The sequence below is a fragment of the Eupeodes corollae genome, chromosome 2 (assembly GCF_945859685.1).
Source record: "Eupeodes corollae chromosome 2, idEupCoro1.1, whole genome shotgun sequence".
Lineage (NCBI taxonomy): Eukaryota > Metazoa > Arthropoda > Insecta > Diptera > Syrphidae > Eupeodes > Eupeodes corollae.
In genome coordinates, this window is record NC_079148.1 from 92,223,920 (window position 1) to 92,246,611 (window position 22,692).

The 22,692-nt window shown below is 35.1% G+C and overlaps 1 protein-coding gene across 1 annotated transcript; it reads right to left on the reverse strand.

The window, feature by feature from the left end:
* Positions 1 to 18,635: 18,635 nt before the first annotated feature.
* Positions 18,636 to 21,815, reverse strand: LOC129945118 (uncharacterized). The gene has a single exon (XM_056054778.1). It carries the CDS (start codon positions 21,813 to 21,815, stop codon positions 18,636 to 18,638), a length of 3,180 nt encoding a protein of 1,059 aa, XP_055910753.1.
* Between the last annotated feature and the right edge of the window lie 877 nt (positions 21,816 to 22,692).

A 22,692-nucleotide genomic window follows, 5' to 3' on the forward strand; every position in this document is an offset into this window, starting at 1 on the left:
AGCACCTTGCACATCCTTAAAGGATAAAAGGGGTCGTTTGAGACCTCCGAATGCATTATCCCCATTAAAACAAGAGGAGATAAAAGCTCATATAAATAAAATTATACGCGACGGGAGACATCAAAGAAATACCTACAGCCTGGTTTAACAATATCTAAAATGTATGATCTCTATTTTTTGAAAACTGAAGAGCCAGTGAGCCAGTTTTTCATTATATCAACTTAAAAATAAAGTCACCCCAGCTTGATGCGTGTGGTAAGCTACATCACAAGATATCAGCTATGGATAAAAAGAACACCTCAGCTAAGATTCATCATCCCAGAGACTGGCAAAACTTAATATCCAGCTTAAGAGACAAGAATCCGTTTAAGGTTATTGATATGAAGCAGCCAAATTTTTTTGACTTTGCAGCATCCTTAATAGAAAAGTTCACTTGGCGAAAAGTGAACACAGATGGGGAGAAATATTCTTGGCGGAATTTTAGGTGGCTTCGGTACGAAAAAAAATTAGTTTGGTTCTTTGTTCTATGTTTTGGAAAAAGAACAAACGTCGACTTAGATCGATTGTAAACAATGTTTCTATTTTGTAAAAATGACATAAGTTAACTAAAACAAAATAATTTATTAATCTCAGTTCGGAAAAAAGACATAAGTCGATTAACATCGAAATATTTACAAAACTTAATTAGGAAAAACAACATAAGTTTTGTTTTTTGTAAAATTACCTAGAAATAATCAAAAAAATTAACTTATTTAAATAAAAAATAATAATTATTATTATCCTGCTTAATTCTGCGTTTCTACTTTTTTAATATGTTGTATATTTTTTTTGCGAGCGCATAGCAAACTTTCAAATTGCTTTCCTGAAAAACTACAAAAAGTGACTTATGTTGTTTTTCCACAGATATATCCGAAACGCGTCGCCAAAAAAATAAGATATGTTGTGAAAATTAGTAAAGTAATATAAATAAATAAAGACAAATTTACAAAATTTGATTTTATTTTATTTTAATCTTCAAATCATTCAAGTAAAGTAAGGTTTAATAATTATGATAGACCTTAACTTTTCGCCTTAAATGCAATACTTTTCAAGAAAGTATCAAAAAACACACATAATCACTTTTTCTTGCCGAATTGGCAACCGCATAAGTTTAAGGAAATAGTTATATTAATATTAACAATATAAAAGGAAGGGCTGGTAAGGGCTCGACATCCGTCAAATTTATCGTATTCAAACTTTTGATGGAATGACTTCAAAAAATACATTTGAATATTTAATAAAGTTTGTAAAAATGTTTTAGAAAATAATTGAATGATTTTGTTTAAGTTTATGCACGCATATATCAGCTTTCTTCAACAAAGGGAAACCACAAGCCTGATCAAGGTATATGATTAAATTTAACTTTTTTGGCAAATATTATTTGTTTGTTTCTACTGTTAAATTTTGTTCTCACCAATAAGACTTATCAGATTTAAATTACAAAAATAGTACTTATTATCTTATTTGTGCGTTTGGAGATAATGAGGTTTCAACGAATATGGAATATAATGGAATAATTTACGTTTATGCACGCATACATAAGCTTTCGACAAGCCGAATCGCATTGTTTTGAATCAGCAAAAGTGACGACCAGCAAAGAAATATTTTAATTTAGAGATGCAAGAAGAAAATAAAAATAACCTTGAGGCCTACATTTATTTCTACTGGTTCAATCATTTCATGGTCGTCAATAATAATATGACTCTTTACTTAGCTAACGTTAATGCAAACAGATCTTTATGGTTCGGAAGGTAGTTCCGCTTTGGTCGGTCAAACGGATCTTTCCAATTGTCAGATAAGTTGGCGCGAGTTAACATACAGCTATACTCTTACTTCAAATTATATAAGTATCAAGATAATATATTTCTTCACAGCGATAAGAAATGGACTACGTAGACGTTAGAATTAAGCGATAAGCAATTTACTCTTTGTATTCTTACTATCTATTATTAACAATTAGGAGATAAGCAATGTATTCCTTGTATCTATTAAGAAAAAGTAAATATGCAAGAAATTGTTACGATGAAAAAAAACGATTTAATTAAGTGACACTTGATCGTGTATTTTATACTCCAATCGCAGTTTCTTATATTTGAATTGCAGATAGACGACAGTATTACCATACCAAGCTAATACTAAGTTGTATTTCTGGATCCATAGCGAACCATCGTTATTAACTGGGGGCTCAACCGGGATATTCTTGAAAAAAAAACAGAATTCCTAGTCTTGTAAACAGTAAGCCACGCTTGTACGCGACTAGCAACTACAACTAGAGTAAGAAACTAACAAATGTAAAACTTATAAAGTCTTTCTAAGGTAGAGAAAGCAGTGAAAGTGAATAAAAGTATACTTAAAGTCTTTCTAAATTAAAGAAAGCAGTGGAAATTAAAATTTAAGAAACTTAGACAATATAATTATGTCTAGCAATAAAAAACACCGTGCTCAAAAAAGTATAGAATTAAATATAACTAATTAAATGGCGACAGTACATAAATCGCAGAAATCAAAGCAACAATTACACAACTGTACACAGAAGTCAATAAGCAAAGTATATAATAAAAATAATTATTAATGTACTCAAACACACCCAACATATATTCACGTAGATGATAAGGACTCTCTTTGTACCTTCCTATCAACACAGAAGCAAATAGCATAAATACCAGGAACGAAGCGATGTACAATCACTTCTACGGTGACAAGCGACTAATGAAATATATTTTAATGTAATTCAGTGTAGTAGTCAAAAGAAAATATTTGTATTAATAAAGGACATAGTTTCAAGAAATATTTGTATATACTAAAAAGGTAATAGTTTTATTTAATTCGCGCCTGCAATGTAGGAATATATATTTTTTTTTGTGGTATTACTTTCGCTTAGCATAATTTTGCACTTTTTCTATGAACGTCGACCGAAGAAGAAGCCGATCTCTTTTATTTATTTGAACTAATACATTTTAAGGGCTGCCACTAGAATAGAATTTAAGTAAAGTGAGAGAACCAAAAAACACGCCAACCGAAGAAGAGTTAGTTGAATTGTGTCGTTAGTATCGGTCGGACGTGTTATTTTGGTCTCGCAAACAAAATAAATATTAATAAATAGAAAAATATTTTAAACCAATTCAGAGTTTTATTAAATATTAAAAAAGTCAAACTAAGTCCTAAAAACAAGAAGTGAGATAGATATCCGCCAAATTTGTATGCGGTTTAGTGTACCAAAAAAGAAAAATATATAAAACATATGTAGGTATATATGTATAGCCTAACTAGCATTTTTTCTCGAAACCGAATTCAGTTACGAAATTTGTGTTGCGCAAGATGGAAAACGACGAGTCACGTGTCGAGAAATATACAACCGTTCAGCCGCGGTCGTGGCAAGACAGACTGCGTAAAAAAACCGAATTATTATTACGATTGTTTTCCCTACCAGCAGAAATAAGGCGTCAGTACATAGAGCCAGATGCCGGCAGCGACGACGACGACAGCGATGATGCGCATTTAGGCATTTATGGAGATCACACACATTGACAAGACAAATGAGTGAATAATGAGAGTGATAAGGATTTTAAGGAAAGCACGAAAAGAGCGGCTGAGAAGATAATGAGTATTACCTCTTCCAAAAGAATAAACATCCAAACTTCAAAATATACGAAGGTTGTGTTATATTTATATTAATGCTCTTGGTCTATATATATTATTCTTATTTTAAAGAATATTACAATTGGGTTTGGAAGCCTTGTCCCATGAATTATTCTCACCCAGAGATTTCGCACCCAGAGAACAATATACCCATAGAACTCCATGAAAAAGAAAGTCACCGGCCAAAGCCAAAGTTCCAGTCTGAAACCAAATAAGTCTGGTCAGGACGAGTCTTCCTCTGACGAGTATATTATGGAAAGTGGAAGTGACACAGATTTGGATTAGTCAATCTTCGATAAGAGTTGCAAATCGACAGCTATGGAAGAAATCCAAAAGCAGTTCGATTAAATGCGCTTGTAACTTCAAGCGAAAAGATCGAAATTAAAGCGTTTGCTTTTGACCTACAGCAGTGCCGACTACGTTTTTAAGAAATTCAATAAGTTTTTATAAACGACAGCTTTGGACGTTCAATTTTTTAAATGTTTTATGTGGCATTAAGGAATAGAGCGCCGTGGTGGGAATGAAGTGTGGAATGAAATGAACAGTTCCAGAACAAACTAAGGAAATAATATTCTACTTGAACTTGAATTTTTTTTTTATTTTTTAATAAATACTTTTTTTAAATTTCTGTAGGCAAAAGGAAAAGCAAACACCCTAATATTTTCCGCAATTGAGACAGTGGCTGCTGTAACAACCATATGTATATGTAACAACCATGTTAAACGAGATGAAAAACGAACAACTGAAACATGAAGAAAAGCTTGCAACATATAAGCACGACATCACTGAACATACACAAAACGATCAGTAATTATTAGTAGAGAGTTGAATGAAGACCCATAGTCGCATAATAAATAAGCAGATATTTCATAAAGTAATATTGTTTTATTCTAAGGAAATTTAAGTTCCGAAGTTGTTTAACAACCTCGGAAATCAAGACTGCGTCCATTTTTTAACATGGTTGAAATAAAAATGTGAAGTCTTCTTAAAAAATGCAGGACGGGACCAAATGGATTATTTTGAATATTATAAAGGATGCGCAGTCACTTCGCCTTCATTTTTAAAATAATCCGCAAATGTATTACGAATAGAGAATGCCAGTTTTTGTAGATTTTTTAGTGTAAGGAGCAGTTTTTTATTGTTCTCTACTTCTTAAACCAGCAGAAGGGAATTCAGAATGTCCGCTTTTTGTCAACAAAATGTTATAAAGAAGGCAACATGTTTTGACTGCCATGCACCATTTCGTTTGAGTCATGCCTTGCATGCTTGCGTTTTATTGCGATGAATGCAATAAAATACCCGTGTCGGATATTATGATTGCAATTCAATGCCTTAAGGAATCCCTGTCTAATGAACTTTTCGTTTGCCAAGATCAAATTTCTAATCTCTCCAATAGTGTCAACTAAACGTCCACCCAGTGCCTTTCCACGATACGTTCTCTGGAAAAACAATACTGTAACGTTATCGGTGTGTTGAATTCTCTCCGTTCATACATTGACGATAAGTTAAAGGTGTTGACTTGTTCGGCAAACGATCTGAAAAAAAGCTTGTCTGACCAGTTAAACCTACTGAAATCGGAAATTGATTGCTGTTTTCAAAGTACGTCATCTCGGCTCTCCCCCCTTTCCAATCAATTGAGTGATGTTACATACGTTAGACTCGTTAACAAATTTGAAAGCACTAATTGTAAGCTTTCTCGGGTTTCAACCGCACTCATATCTATTGCTTAAGGTTTAAGTAATCAAGAACAAAAATGTACGAGTGTGCATCGCGAACTTGAAAGCCTTACGACGTCATTAAATAACCCGGCATATCGTCGTGTGATATCGATAACGTACCCATTCGTGATGAAATTCATGCGACAAACCTGGCTGCTGACCCTCTGCAACAAACCAGCTGAGTAAATACCATTGCGCAAGACGAAGTAATCAACGAATTTGGCCATTGTTGGAGTTATCCGATAGGAATTTAAGAATCAGCCGGCTTGAATCTGCTAACAACACATGGTTCACGCTGAATAATTGTCCCGGATATGCTGATGCTACATGGATTCGCTCCTATTTTAAACGAGAATTCTGTGTCAATATCTGCGAATGTCTTCAATTGTCTGGAAGAAGATTCAAGTTCCTGATTCAAAGAGGATATATACGACTTGGTCGAATGCGGTTTTCACGAATGAGTAGCAATAATCATATCATTAAGTATAATAAACTCGAACATAGTCCCAAAAATAATATTGAACCCAAATGGACTCTTAAAACACGAATATTTCCAAACTTTTATCTCCCTAACCAATTTTCATCCCTAAAACGGAAAACTTCTCCTACCTCTATAAAGCCTCAATCAGAACGAGTTTCTGTTAACCCTTCTCATCCGGGTGTTGGTCTTCGCCCTCCGATAGTTTATCCTCCTGTCAAAACATCCGCGTATCCAAATTTCATCCATTCCCACACCCTTAACCCCACTTCTTCTTCATCAGTTTCCCAAGAACGTCAAATTTTATTATTATAAAAGAAAAATGTAATTTACAAATATATGGTATAAATAAAAGCCAAGTTAAAATAATAGGTTGTGTCGACTGCTCTATTTATTTTGAAAACAAAGAGACAAAATTAAGACTTTTAGTAGTAGATGATGGTACGATGCAGCATGCGGTTATACTTGGCTGAGATTTTTTAAAATTGGAAATTATGTAATGTTATAAAATCGAAGCAAAAAAATGGAAATGTAAACGATACCACAAAGGAAAGACCTTTACACTTAAATGTGGGATACGGATAGTCTATCAGACATACATTTACATTACTAACACCATAAAACACAGAACTTAACGCTATCAGCCAGCCATGTTCTCTCTTTACATAAGTTCCACTCAATATTTCATTGCATTCAGTTTTTCAGTCTATCAACAGTCAGTTGTGTCTTTTTGTTGTGTAATATCAAAAAATTTATTTAAAAAAAAACTTATATCAAATAAAATACAATAAATACATTTTCGTGTTATTTTTCTTATTTTTTGTAAACCCATTGCGTACAGATTTGGGGGCTCTCCGAGGATAGTGAGTTAAAAAAAAAAAACAAACAAACGAAAAGTATAGTGCGCAAGTGATTTTGTGTGTTGTGCTCGCCCAGTGCAAATTGCCACAGATCCATTTTCCAATAAGAAAAAAGTGAAAAATAAGACTTGAAATTCAATAACGGAAAGTGAATAAAAGATTTTTAAGATAAAACCTAAATTATATAAAAACGAAGACAAGTCAAAACCCAAGCCATACAAAAAAACGTTAATATTTGAACAAAAAAGAACGGTAAAATACGACCCAAGAAAAAAATATAAAACTGAATCCCCTTCCATAACAAACACAAAAACAAAGTGTGAAGTTTTCGAAAAAAAATAACAAAAGTGAGTAAAATATATCAGAGAGAAACTAAAAAAACTATATCCCAAGCCATAACAAAGATACAAGATACAACATCAGGAAGAACATCAGCAAGCGTGTATTAGTAATTTGCCGCAACAAGCCAAAACAAAAAAAAACTCAAACCAATGAAAAAGAACTCAAACTCATTTAAGATACAACAACGAAGACGAGAGCAGCAACAAGATCGAAGCAACATCAACAAGAACATCAGCAAGCGTGTATTAGTAAATGTATTTTATTATCTTTTCTGTGTATCCTAATGACACACTGACCGTATGTATTTGCATTTGAACTTTTTTTTTACAGTAGAGTAGACTTAAAGATTTTTTGGTTTGTTTTGTAATTTTGTTTGCCAAAATGGAATTGGTTGAAATTTTAAATCTGAGTGTGGAGCAGTTGAAGGAAAAATTAACTTCAATAAACTTAGAGTGTACAGGGAACAAGGCTGAGCTGCAAGCTCGGTTAATTGATTTTTTTCGGACAAATAACGAAGGCAACATGCAGGACGACGACAATTTCGAGCACTTTACAGACGCACATGGTAATGCAGATAGGTCAGCGTTTACATTCCGAGATATGGAGGAGTCCATATCTCAATTTTCCGGAGATGACGATCTAAACATTCTTAACTGGGTTAGGGAATTTGAAAAGATAAGCGATACAGTTGGGTGAAATTTTGTGCAAAAATTTATTTTTGCAAAGCGCTTACTAAGGGGTTCAGCTCTACTGTTTGCAAACAGCCTAACATGTATTAAAACTTGGGAAAGTTTAAAGGACGAGTTTATGAGGGAATTTAAAAAAAAAAATTAACAGCGCAGAATTATGCAGTAAAACACGGTGATTGAGGAGTAGTGGTATGGGGCTGTATGGCTGTATCTGGGGTCGGAAATCTTGTCTTAATAGAAAATACCATGGACCAACATGTTTACCTAAATATTCTCAAAGAGAATTTAAAGGAAAGTGTGAGAAAACTGGGTCTTTTAAATAATTACTACTTTCAGCAAGATGGCTTCCAAAATAAAAGTTAAGAGAAAAGGAAATCAATCTTCATTCTCCACCCATCGCAGCATCAGCGTATTATGGTATAACCATATTGCCACCCAGAAGCAAGAACACCCACACAACACTTTTTATCCCCCAAAAGTGATGATCAAAATTATCATTCCATTTTCCTAACAAACATTACCACAGCCAAGTCGTCAGTTCGTAATCATCAGCAGAGCAGCATAGTACTCTCCCTAGTTATTAATACTAATTGTTATAGTATTCTAAGTAATAAAGAAATATTTTTTTTATAAAATAGAAGAGATCGTCAGCTATCAATTTTTTATAATTAATAGTGTTATTTCGTAAATGAATAGTGATATTTTTGTCCTGTCTCAAAATACGGAGAACATTGAAGATAAAGGTGAAAGTGAAATAATCCATGTATAAGTAATTCGTCGTCGCCGTTGCCTTCACCTTCTATTCTTTTGAATTTGGAAGTTTTTGAGATCGTGAGCAATTTTAATTTATCTAAAAGTGTGACGCATTTTTTAGGAGGTAAGTTATGTTTAGTTATTTGTTTATACATTAACTGTATTAAGCCAGAGGGGGAATTTTTTTTTAATAAAATAAACATGGCTGCTTAAAATGTATGTTCTTAATCAAAATATCTCTTCGATTTTTCGATCTTATACGCAATTTATTATTTTACCTCTGTAAATTCCTAACATAAAACTTTAGTATCTAATTAAAAAGGTCGCGGGCTTTCAAAAAGAAGCTTACTCCTACTCAGGTCGGAACACATGTCTAAAATTTTTCCCGATAGTGAACTTGGGCTGCAGTTGGAGTTCGAAGACGAATTGGCCAAGTGGAAAAAATAGAAGTAGGTAAGTACATAAGAAATGATTTTATTTCTGATGAAGACACCATCTCCGACGAAAACCTTGAGGTGATTGCAAATGAAAAAAAAACCTTAGGAGATTAATTTGCGTTCGCGTTTTAATTAAATTGTTGTATCTTCGTCAAATTAAATACTAAAACCGATTCTTAAGGTTAAAAAACCATGTATACTATCGATTGTAGTTTGGAAAAGATAAAGCAACGGAACACAAAAACAATGCGACTGCAACCCGTTCTGCTTAAAACACCCTCAAATTCTATTTGAGGTGAACTCTCACAAACTTACTTTTCGAGAAAACTTTAGAATCCTACAAATGTAATATTTTTTTTAAGGTAAATATAAATTAGAAATTAAAACTAAGTACATATATCTAAGATACAAAAAAAAACTAAAAAAAAATTAAAAGTTGTAGCAACTCATATCATTTTTAAACAAGTTTTTCTATTTTATATTATTATACCAATTAAAAATGAATTTTAATAAATAAGTAAGCCCTTCTGGCAATACTTTTTTTATATATTAATTCATATCTGGCAGTGTCAAGTACTACAAAAATGAAATGTCAAATAAAAGCTCTTCAAGCTTTCCAACATAAAGATAAAAAAAAAGCTTTTGAACAATAATGTATGTATAAAAACCCGAACAAAAATTGAATAAATGGCAATCGACTGACAGCTTTGCAGTAAGAAGCAGCACGGTGGAGTACCTCCGCCTCTGAATATTATTTCCTTTGTATGACAGAAGATTTCTTTGTAATTTGAAAGTTGTTGTTGTTTTTCGTTGCTTTTGAAGACTTTTTTTTAGCAATCTCTGGAGAACCCAGGCCCGTATTAAATCTGAGGAAGGACATTCAACACAGTGGAAGTATTCCTTTGTCCGGAACAAAGAAAATAACTTCAAAGACCCTTAAAGTAGTTTCCAAGAGGGTACTTTATATCTACAAGTAATAGATATATATAGATATCCCTCGAAGAAAGAAAACTAAGGGATTTAAATATAAACAAAAAAATAGTGTCCAGTAGAGAAAGTTGAAGATGAAAAGTGTAGAAAGAAAGAAGAACTTTAAATTTTTTTATTTAATTTAAGTAAAGTAAAAGTACAAATCAGTGAATCCAGTTCTCTAAATTTTTTTTTACCTAATTAAATTTGTTTTTTTTTTTTTTTTTTATTTAAATTCGGTTTAAAATTAAGAAAAAAAAGTGATTTTATAGGCTGAAAAAAAAAAACTTGAAAGAAATAAATTCAGTGGTGGCGAAAGTGCTACACCTGGGTCTCAACGTGCTGCCGGCAGAACGACGAGGGACTAAGGAAAATCGTAAGTAAGAACCTTTTTTTTTGTTTTTAGTTTGATAAAAGATCAAAAAGTAAAAGCCTCTAAGGTCAATTTTTTTTATGAATTTAGATTTAAACCTTTTTTTTTATATACATTTTTTCATTTTTTTTAGTTCAATTAATTTTGTTTGATAAGTAAAAATAAGAGAACTCGATTAAGTTTTTTTTTTTTGTTATTTTAATGACCGAAAAATTAATAAATAAAAATAAAAAAAAATAAAAAAAATAAAATTATAATTTGAAGTAATATTGAAAATAAAATGGTGTACTAATTGGAGCTAGTGGTGTGTGGAGGCTTGGCAAGGCCGTCCAGATGCTATTCTAAATTTTGTTTCGACATGACAGACTAACTTTCGAAACGGACGAATTTGTGACTGGTTGAGTCATTTTAGGGGCTATTTCCGCTACATTCGGCCATGGAGATAGCGAAGGAAGTATCTTCATGATACTTGGGCGGGCTGGCCAGATTTTCGTCAATAACATCAGACGAACGTTTGGGATTCAGTGTGACGATATTTGGGTGGGTTAGAAAGAGGTGCTTTAGGAAGAATAAGTTTACATTTTTAGATTTTTTTTAATCTTAGTTTTAGTTAGGGTTTAGTTTTCTTTTATTTTTTTTATAATTTCCTTTTTTTATTAATTTTTATTATTATTATTATTATTTTTGGTGAAGGTTTTTTTTATTATATTAGATTAGTCATATTATTTTTTTTGGATTTTTTTTTAAAACTTAATTTCGAAGCACCGATTTCAAATTTTTTTTAGATATCGTCAAAGTTCTCAGGTTTGTGTCATTTACATCTTGTAGTTACCTTAAGCACGAATTAAATTAATGTTTAGTCGAGCAGGAGGTGTACTGGGAGGTGGCAAGAACCACCCCACGCGACGAGCTGAGCCGTGCAATCAAAAGCGTACTGAAGCCTTTTCCAGTACTCCAAAGCATTCCCCCGTGGAGACCTGGCTCCAAACAATGTTTACAGCTGACTCGAAATACTGTGATGCGCCGCATTAAAACGATAAGTTTAGACATAACAGAACAACTACAAAAAGATATCGTCCGCTACGTTGCTTTTTCGCTACAGCTTTACGAGTCGACATATATAACTGATACTGCACAATTACTTATTTTTTTTGTCGGATGGGTTTCGATGATTTCTCTATGAAAGGGGAATTGCTAAGTATGATTTCCTTAAAAGGAATATTTTCACAGAAAGTCAAAGCATGTAATAACCAGATTAAACTACCTTTGTTTAAACTCGTATCAATCACAACTGATGGGGCTCCTGCCCAATTTCTTATTGCAAGGAATTTAAAATTTGACGACCAGGTGTGTGCAGCTAAAGGTGCCTTACACCTTAGTTCACCACTTTTGGTTCAGATCTGTTGACTACAGCCACAAATTCTTAAAGTGTATTTACTTTTCCTGCCTGAAACATCCTCAAATTTTATTTAAGGTGAACTCTCTCAAATACCCTATCGGCGAATACAAGTGATTGGTGGAAAAAAGCGAAATGGTGGATTACGTGAAAGAAGAAGAAATCGACGTGCTTGAACTGAAGAGAGACACCGTAGTTAGTTACCACTTTTGGTTTAGATCTGAAAAGCATAAAGAGCTAAAAAGAAAAAAAAAAAAACAGTGCATATCAAAGATTTGAAAAAAAAAATGAAGAACAAATAATATAGCAATAGCTTTACCGCGGCAGTTCCCGAGTGCCACACGTCTTTTTTAAACTTGTGTCACACGTATGAGATTTGTTTCTTTTTTTTTCCTTTATGGATGGGTAGTAAACAGCAGTGAAGACATCGGGTGCAAAAAACTATACGAAACACAACTTAAAGAGTGCGTAGATATATTAGAAAAACACCAAGTGTCATTCGACATTATGTCCATTTTCCCGTCCGGTGACTCGACAGATGATATACTAATGGGTCTTGAACTAGCTGGAATTGCAAAAATCTTTGGTTACCCGACTCTAGAAGCAAACAAACTTCTTGACCAATTAAAACAATTCGGAGTTGCCAACAAATTTCGATCTGATTTAAAAACATTATTAAATATAGAAGCAGTGATGAGACGAGAGTTTGTCTTCAACTACAGACGGAAACATGGTTACTATCCTGTCATAACAAGTGCTCCAAAAGAACTTATGGACCTATTCACAAAAAATAAGCCAATACAAAATCCACTGTACCAAGACTATAGCAAGTGCGTGTATGTCAAATTTGCCAAGACTTTAGATTATGATTTTTGTCCGGACTTTTATGAATTGGTGAAAGATTCAGCTGCAGCTGTGAACCTAAGCGCTTGGGGAACTATGTAAGATTCGTGCGCATTCAACATATTATATGGGAAATCACCACCCTCTTCTTCTAGGGAGATTGTGCAACAGCCAAGGAGGGTAATACAAGCATTTTGTAACAGCTAATGAAGACGAGATAAGGAAACAAATAAATCTTCGTGAAAAAAGGAATATATAGTGTAGAGGATCATATAAGCGTTCAGTGCGGAAAGGAATGTGAACAAAAACCTTATCATGGGAGAGCTTTCACCAAGCAAACCACCAATCAAAGGTTCAATCAAACCTCTATGGAACACAATTTTTTTTTTGCCACGGATTGGGTCCTATCACAAAAGTGGATCGGAGATTGGATTTGTGGATAAAAAACGAGCTATAATTCAAGTTGACGAAAATGTTGACTCCATGATATTACTGGCCACGAACAAACACTTATGAAAGAACATAACGAACATGAATGAGCCAACGGGACAGTAGTACATACAACGAACAAAGAGAAAAAAATGACCGTCTCTCTTTAAAAATAAAGCAAACTAGTCAGAGTTAGATTGTATTCAGAGTTGGACGGTCGTCGCAAATTAAAACTTAAAAGCTATTTAAAATAAAGACTAGATTATAGACTACCAATTTTTGTAAGGAAGTAATCCTACAAATTAGGAGCTCGTCCGGGATTGAATAAGCATAAATAAATCAAGGCAATAAAGTAAAAATTGCAGAAACCACACTAGAAACAATAGCCAAATTTTTCAGTGCCGTGCGTACCGTATCTAACTGGTGTTCAAAAAAAAACTAAAAGTGTGCGCATGTGTATATAAGTTATAACTACAGAACAAACTAAAAGAATTTTTTGAACAACGGAAATGAAATCACATTCATATTCCAAACAAATATGAATGTGATATCGTATTCCCTTACAGTCATCAATTTAAAGAACAAAGAAACAAAAATGCTGACGAAGTCAGTAATGTAAATAAAGATACACTTCAAAACTGGTCGTCTGCGACGTTCCAGTTTAGTTCTAAAATTACTCCTTAACAATAAAGATCAAGAATCAAGAGCTCCACTCTTGATATTCTTTTTTAAAAATATTTGCATCTAAATTGCATTTTTAATTGGCGCAGTCGGTAGGATTGTAAGTCAGAGTATAAACGGAAATTATACAAGACAAAACAATCCGGTAATACGAATCTACAATTCGTCGTTTTGCTTTAGCATCTAAATCTAAGCAATTCGTGAGTTTTAAGAAAAAACAAAAGTGCTCGATTAAATAAAATATCAGTGCGACAAAAAAAACAATTCGTCGTTTTGCTTTAGCATCTAAATCTAAGCAATTCGTGAGTTTTAAGAAAAAACAAAAGTGCTCGATTAAATAAAATATCAGTGCAACAAAAAAACAATTCGTCATTTTGTTTTAGCATCAAAATCTAAGCAATTCGCGAGTCTAAGAAAACAAAAACGCTCGAATAAATAAAAATTCAGTGCGAAATTATTGAACACCAGAATTAAAAATTATTCAGTGCTCAAAAAACAGTTAATTTAGTGAAATAAATTCAGTGGTGGCGAAAGTGCTACACCTGGGTCTCAACGTGCTGCCGGCAGAACGACGAGGGACTAAGGAAAATCGTAAGTAAGAACCTTTTTTTTTGTTTTTAGTTTGATAAAAGATCAAAAAGTAAAAGCCTCTAAGGTCAATTTTTTTTTATGAATTTAGATTTAAACCTTTTTTTTTTATATACATTTTTTCATTTTTTTTAGTTCAATTAATTTTGTTTGATAAGTAAAAATAAGAGAACTCGATTAAGTTTTTTTTTGTTATTTTAATGACCGAAAAATTAATAAATAAAATTATAATTTGAAGTAATATTGAAAATAAAATGGTGTACTAATTGGAGAAGCTAGTGGTGTGTGGAGGCTTGGCAAGGCCGTCCAGATGCTATTCTAAATTTTGTTTCGACATGACAGACTAACTTTCGAAACGGACGAATTTGTGACTGGTTGAGTCATTTTAGGGGCTATTTCCGCTACATTCGGCCATGGAGATAGCGAAGGAAGTATCTTCATGATACTTGGGCGGGCTGGCCAGATTTTCGTCAATAACATCAGACGAACGTTTGGGATTCAGTGTGACGATATTTGGGTGGGTTAGAAAGAGGTGCTTTAGGAAGAATAAGTTTACATTTTTAGATTTTTTTTATCTTAGTTTTAGTTAGGGTTTAGTTTTCTTTTATTTTTTTATAATTTCCTTTTTTTATTAATTTTTATTATTATTAATATTATTATTATTATTATTTTTGGTGAAGGTTTTTTTTATTATATTAGATTAGTCATATTATTTTTTTTGGATTTTTTTTTTAAACTTAATTTCGAAGCACCGATTTCAAATTTTTTTTAGATATCGTCAAAGTTCTCAGGTTTGTGTCATTTACATCTTGTAGTTACCTTAAGCACGAATTAAATTAATGTTTAGTCGAGCAGGAGGTGTACTGGGAGGTGGCAAGAACCACCCCACGCGACGAGCTGAGCCGTGCAATCAAAAGCGTGCTGAAGCCTTTTCCAGTACTCCAAAGCATTCCCCCGTGGAGACCTGGCTCCAAACAATGTTTACAGCTGACTCGAAATACTGTGATGCGCCGCATTAAAACGATAAGTTTAGACATAACAGAACAACTACAAAAAGATATCGTCCGCTACGTTGCTTTTTCGCTACAGCTTTACGAGTCGACATATATAACTGATACTGCACAATTACTTATTTTTTTTGTCGGATGGGTTTCGATGATTTCTCTATGAAAGGGGAATTGCTAAGTATGATTTCCTTAAAAGGAATATTTTCACAGAAAGTCAAAGCATGTAATAACCAGATTAAACTACCTTTGTTTAAACTCGTATCAATCACAACTGATGGGGCTCCTGCCCAATTTCTTATTGCAAGGAATTTCAAATTTGACGACCAGGTGTGTGCAGCTAAAGGTGCCTTACACCTTAGTTCACCACTTTTGGTTCAGATCTGTTGACTACAGCCACAAATTCTTAAAGTGTATTTACTTTTCCTGCCTGAAACATCCTCAAATTTTATTTAAGGTGAACTCTCTCAAATACCCTATCGGCGAATACAAGTGATTGGTGGAAAAAAGCGAAATGGTGGATTACGTGAAAGAAGAAGAAATCGACGTGCTTGAACTGAAGAGAGACACCGTAGTTAGTTACCACTTTTGGTTTAGATCTGAAAAGCATAAAGAGCTAAAAAGAAAAAAAAAAAACAGTGCATATCAAAGATTTGAAAAAAAAAATGAAGAACAAATAATATAGCAATAGCTTTACCGCGGCAGTTCCCGAGTGCCACACGTCTTTTTTAAACTTGTGTCACACGTATGAGATTTGTTTCTTTTTTTTTCCTTTATGGATGGGTAGTAAACAGCAGTGAAGACATCGGGTGCAAAAAACTATACGAAACACAACTTAAAGAGTGCGTAGATATATTAGAAAAACACCAAGTGTCATTCGACATTATGTCCATTTTCCCGTCCGGTGACTCGACAGATGATATACTAATGGGTCTTGAACTAGCTGGAATTGCAAAAATCTTTGGTTACCCGACTCTAGAAGCAAACAAACTTCTTGACCAATTAAAACAATTCGGAGTTGCCAACAAATTTCGATCTGATTTAAAAACATTATTAAATATAGAAGCAGTGATGAGACGAGAGTTTGTCTTCAACTACAGACGGAAACATGGTTACTATCCTGTCATAACAAGTGCTCCAAAAGAACTTATGGACCTATTCACAAAAAATAAGCCAATACAAAATCCACTGTACCAAGACTATAGCAAGTGCGTGTATGTCAAATTTGCCAAGACTTTAGATTATGATTTTTGTCCGGACTTTTATGAATTGGTGAAAGATTCAGCTGCAGCTGTGAACCTAAGCGCTTGGGGAACTATGTAAGATTCGTGCGCATTCAACATATTATATGGGAAATCACCACCCTCTTCTTCTAGGGAGATTGTGCAACAGCCAAGGAGGGTAATACAAGCTGTTCTCGACTAGAAACTTTAGCAAAGTTTTAGAAATTATGCCGGTTAAAAATGTTCCAAAGAAAAGACGTTATCTTGTTCAAACTTGAAATTAGAATAATCTTTAATTTTATCATATGACCTAGTGTACAATACAAAATATATACAATCCATTAATTTCTTTATATAATCTTGACATTCAAATGACATTTTTATCTTATTTAACAATTTGTGGAACGTATTTATTATTATTAAAAATGAACCAAATGAATTTAAAAACTGAATGAATGTTCAAATACTTTAAAGTTCTGTTTGCATTTACGCGAATTATTTACATTCGCACATTCTCCCCGCCATTGTTTTGATAGTTTGGTATAACCCTTTTGCGCTGCACTATCGACATCTTTTGGTTTTCGCTGATTTTAACCCAACTCCATTGAACATGTAACGAGAGAGAATATTTTTAGAAAAGGAATTATAAAAAAACAACAAGTACAGTAAGTAAACGAAACCAAGAGCAACAAATATTCTATCATAACACAAACGTAGTATGTGTAGTGAAAGTACCGCTGATTGTTGATTTTGTTTTTTTTTTTTGTCTCATTCAATTGAATGGGATTTTATTTCTTTAATATATTTAATATCGTGTTTCGTGTGCCGGTCGGGTTGCTTTCCGTTTGTTTTTAATTTGATATAGTTTAAATTTTGTTATTTATTGTTATGAATGTGATTAATTTATTTAGTTTAATTAATTTAAGAAAACGGTTGTTTCATTTTTGATGCGTTACATCAATTTTAGCAATATAATTCAAGTGCGGTTGAATTAAATAATAGGTACATAGGTACCTATATGATTATGTTGTGTTGTTTAGTTAAAACAATGGGTGAGTTCCTTTTATTATGTGTATTCATTATAATTTTATTTAAAAATTTAATAATGCAGTTTTGTGCTTCCATATACATATGTACATATGTAATTACCTACATATAAGTTCGTAAGTCTTTCGATTTTATTTTAACCGTTTTTATTTGCAAAAGCCGGTATGTATGTACTGTACATATGTATATAATTGAGAATTGTGCGCATAATTGTTTGTTTTGATTTTGGCTTGAGAAATTATGTGCATAATTTTGAACGAGTGGGGTCGTGCATCGGTCGTATGTTCTCGCGTATTGTTATGATTAGAATTATTATTATTTTTTTTTGTAATTTGTTTTAAGCAGACATATTTGGATCGGGCGGTGCCGTGTATCGGTTGTATGGTTTTACTCGTTATAATTTTGTTGAATTTTTATCTTGAGTTGAGTGTTTATGTTGCAAATTTTAAATTCGTAGAAATTGTGTTTTATTTAAATAAATTTTATTTGGTGGTGACTGTGAAGTGCTTTTAACATTTAGCAAATGCGATTATTTGATTTCATAAATTATTGAAATATATTTTGTTTTGTTGGAAATATTTATTGATGTTTTAATCGAAATGTTGCATTGTATTTTAATATTATATCGGTGTTTTGAAACGTTGAATTAAGTGAATTAATATTTAATTTCGGTGAAATGAATAATTGTAGGTATGTGTTCTTATTTATGAGTTGTGATTTTATTTGGTTTGTTTTGAATCTAGTGAATTAGATGTGACGTTTGACGTGCTGAAGCTGAATTGTGGACTTAAGTTTGATGTTTTGGCTGCGGACATTACCATTTTAGCGATGAATTTAGATTAAGAATTTGAAATAAGCCATCTTGGTTTAAGTCAAATTGAAATATTTTGAATCAAATTGTTTTAATTTTGTTAAATTATATTGTTTATTTGTTGCAGCCTTATTTATAGTTTATAATTTTAAGATCAAGTTACTGATATTATAGTTTTGAATAAATTAAAATTTTCAGAATTGAATTGGTGTTTTATTTGATGTGGTTTGTTTACGATCTCTTTTTTTTGTTTTTGTTTTTAACTTCATGTTTTGATGTGATGATTTTATATGATTCTGACGGTTTTAAATATTATTTATATTAGACTCGTTTGTTCCGTGGTTTTGTTTGAAGGTAAAAGGCAAATTTTAGTAATCGGTCGTTTAAACTGTCCAGACTTGGTGCGGAGCGTGACAACGCGTACCAAACCGTCTGACCCGCTGTGGGTTTGTTCTATTCGCGCCATATTCCAATGTGTTGGTGGAAGTCGTTCATCCTTCAAGAGAACCAAATCTCCTATCTTCGGCTTTTCTTGTATTTTTGTCCATTTTGGGCGTTGTTGAAGCCGAGATAAGTATTCAGAATTCCATCGTCTCCAAAATACTTCAGATAATGCCTGAACTCGTTTCCAGCGATCTTTATGTGTAATGTTTGTTTCTGTTTCACCTTGTGGTACTGCATGCAAAGATTCTCCGACTAAGAAATGTGCTGGAGTTAGTGCGTTCAAATCATCGATGCTATCGGTTAGTGGGCATAGAGGTCTCGAATTCAGACAAGCTTCTACTTGTGCTAGAAGCGTCGCGAGCTCCTCGAAGGTAAGCCTCTCAATTCCAGTGACTCGTTTGAGATGGTACTTGACAGACTTCACACCCGCTTCCCATAGGCCACCGAAATGGGGAGAAGCTGGGGGAATGAAATGCCAATCTGTACCGCGATTTGCCAATAGTTCTGCTACCTGCTTCCAGTCGTGTTGTGCTTCTTTCATCATTTTTGCCAGTTCATTATTGGCACCGATGAAATTAGTTCCGCAGTCGCTATAGATCTGCTTACAAATTCCTCTTCTGGCAGTGAACCGTTTGAATGCTGCTAAAAATGCTTGTGTGGTTAAGTCTGATACTGCTTCGAGATGAATGGCTTTGGTTGCCAAACAGATAAATACTGCGAAATAGCCTTTTAGTATTTTTGCTCCACGGGCTTTCCAGGCTTTTATCTCGATTGGTCCCGCATAGTCAACACCGGTGTGACTAAATGGTCGCGATATGCGTACTCGAGCGGCAGGTAAGTTTCCCATCAGTTGTTGCATTTCAGATGCCTTTTGCCGGTAGCAAGAAGGGCATTTATGCAACTGGTGCTTGACGCTTCGCCGAATCTGTCCTATCCAATATCGTTGTCGGATGTAATTAATCATTTGCTGGATTCCGCCGTGTAGAGTTTGCTTGTGAGCATCTCTTACAACCAGACTCGTAAAATGGTGGTTGCTCTGCAACAGTATCGGATGTTGGGCATCGTAGGAAAGGAGGGAGTTTGCTAAACGTCCCCCGACTCGTAAGATTCCGTCAGAATCAAGAAATGCGTTTAACGAAAGTAAATTCTTTGGAATTTTGGCATTTCCAAGAATTTGTTGAATCTCATCTCCAAACATCTCCTTCTGTGCTGCCTTGACCACTATTTGATGTGCTGCATCTAATTCTTCAGGATTGATTGGACCTGTGATAGGACCAAGCTTAGGTCGACATTTTATTGTGAAACGACGACAGGTGGCGACGACTCTAAGTAATTTGAGCAACCTGGAAGAGTCGTGAATAGCCTGCAAGATTTTATCGCCATGAGTGATATTGATACTTAAAACATTCACTTTACTTTTATCCTTCTTTTCTTCTTCAGTGTCATTGTCGATGAGTCGATGCGGAGCATCGAATTCCCATTGTCGCGTTAAAAATTCAGGTCCATTCCACCACATATCCAATGACTCCAGTTCAGCCGGAAATACACCTCGAGACGCTAGATCGGCTGGGTTATGCAATGTTGCAACATGACCCCAGCTGTCGATCTGTATAAGCCGCTGAATTTCGGATACACGATTGGATACGAATGTGGTCCATTTTGCTGGTGACGCTTGTATCCATGCCAACGCTATCATCGAATCAGTCCACGCGTAGATATCGACATCGGGGATGGCCAAGATATCCTTGGTGTAACTAAGTAGCTGCGACAGAAGAACAGCTCCACAGAGTTCCAGGCGAGGCAGCGTGATGGTTCGCTGACTTGGTGCTACTTTTGTTTTTGAGAGAAGCAGGCTGGTAAGGATTCGATCGTCCGTGTCTAAGACCCGAATGTAGACTACTGCACCGAAAGCTTTCATGGAGGCGTCACAGAATCCGTGAAGTTGGACAGCCTTATTAGATGGGCTTTTCGCGATCCATCTCGGAATTCGCAATCGTTCGATGAGAGGAAGTTCGCGTTGAAAAGCTTCCCATTCCGTCTTTAAGGGAGTAGGAATTGGATCGTCCCAATCACAACCATGCTCCCAGAGGCGTTGCATCATTAGTTTCGCCGTGATGATGCAGGGTGATATCCACCCGAGTGGGTCGAACAGCTTAGCGATGGTGGACAACATTGACCGTTTTGTGATGTCTTCTGGTGAAACTTGCAGATTTTGAAAAGAAAAGTAGTCGTCAAGTGGAAACCACTTGATGCCGAGTGTCTTGACATGATTTGAGGTGTTAAACGGGAGTTCAAAATCAAGTTCTCGATCCTCAGCAGCGATGTCTTCCAGGAGAGCCTTGGAGTTACTCGTCCATTTCCTCAGGTTGAATCCCGCAGACGCTAAGAGCTGCTTGGCTTCATGTTGTTTCCTCTTGGCTTCTTCGATGGAATCTGCTCCACTGATCAGATCATCAACGTACATGTCCTCACGGACAACCTTCGCCCCTTCGGGAAAATTCTGACTTTCATCGTCGGCTAGTTTCTTCAAAACCTTAATCGCAAGATATGGTGCGCTCGCTGTACCAAACGTGACAGTGTTCAGTTTGAAGACTTTAATCGGCGAAGATTTCTGTTCCCTCCACAAAATTAGCTGAAAGTATCGGTCTGGGAAACTAACCATAATTTGACGGTACATCTTTTCAATGTCTGCCGTAAAAGTAACTCGATGAGTACGCCATCTGAGAACAAGATCAATGATATTGGTCTGCAATTTTGGACCTACAAGAAGATGCTCGTTTAGGGATTTCCCATCCGAAGCTTTAGAAGCTGCGTCAAACACCACTCTTAGCTTTGTTGTGGAACTCGCTTCCTTAAAAACTGCATGGTGCGGAAGAAAATAATGGTAAGGGGTCGCCAAAACCGTGTCATCTTCATCTATTTCTTCCATGTGTTTGAGCTTGATGTACTCATTTATGCACTTTGAATAGTCCTCACAAAGTTTAGGATTTGCAGCAAGTCTTTTCTCGAGATGGAGAAATCGTCGAGTAGCTCCTTGACGGCTGGATCCCATCGCTGGAAGGCCTTCTTTGAACGGTAAGCTGACTTGGTAACGCCCGTTTGGTAAACGTGTCGTATTCCTCTCAAAATGTTCTTCACAAGCAATGTTGTCTAGGGTTTCATGTGTCTGGAACGGCGTTTCTTCCATCTCCCAAAACTTCTGTAGCTGGATTCCGAGGTCAGTAACCTGCACGAAACTTCGAATTTGCCGGGGAAGTTCCTCTGGAACTTTCCCTAACACGATCCACCCTAAATGCGTATTTTGCGCTATCGGTCCATTGTTATCCGGAGACCTTCTTATTTCCGGTAGCAGTATTTGGGCGCAAACATCACTTCCAAACAATAAATCGATAGGAGCGGGTTCGTAGAGATGGGGATCTGCTAACGTAAGACCCTTGAGGTGATTCCAACTATTGGGTACCACTCGTTGGGCCGGGAGATGCCCAGTCAGCGACTTAAAAACCAATGCCTGTGTGGCAGTTTCAAACGTCGAATGGCGAGAAGCAAAATGCACTTCGACTGTATGCTGTGTTGTGCCGCTGCTGACCAACCCCAACCCCGATACCTCAACAATGGCACGTCGCCTTTCCAACTTCAGCAGACGAGCAGCAGCTTCTGTTATGAAAGACGTTTCTGACCCTGTATCAACCAGGGCACGTAGTAAACGAATTCTTCCATCCGTGGCTCGCGCTTTGACAACTGCTGTAGCTAAGAGCACCTGATGTGTTTGGGCACGATCACCGTGCGACGCGTGGTAGTTTTGAGTTTGTGGACGAACAGCTGGTTGGAACTCAGGCGCATTCGGGTTCACTGAGGCCTGAAATGTGTTAGAACTAGAACCGGCAACTCTCGGTTGAGACGGCATACCTTGGCTTGATGTTCCGACTTGG

Bases quoted from the DNA above. Each gene is read 5' to 3' on its own strand.
- LOC129945118 (XM_056054778.1), bottom strand. From the start codon at position 21,815: ATGGGATCCAGCCGTCAAGGAGCTACTCGACGATTTCTCCATCTCGAG.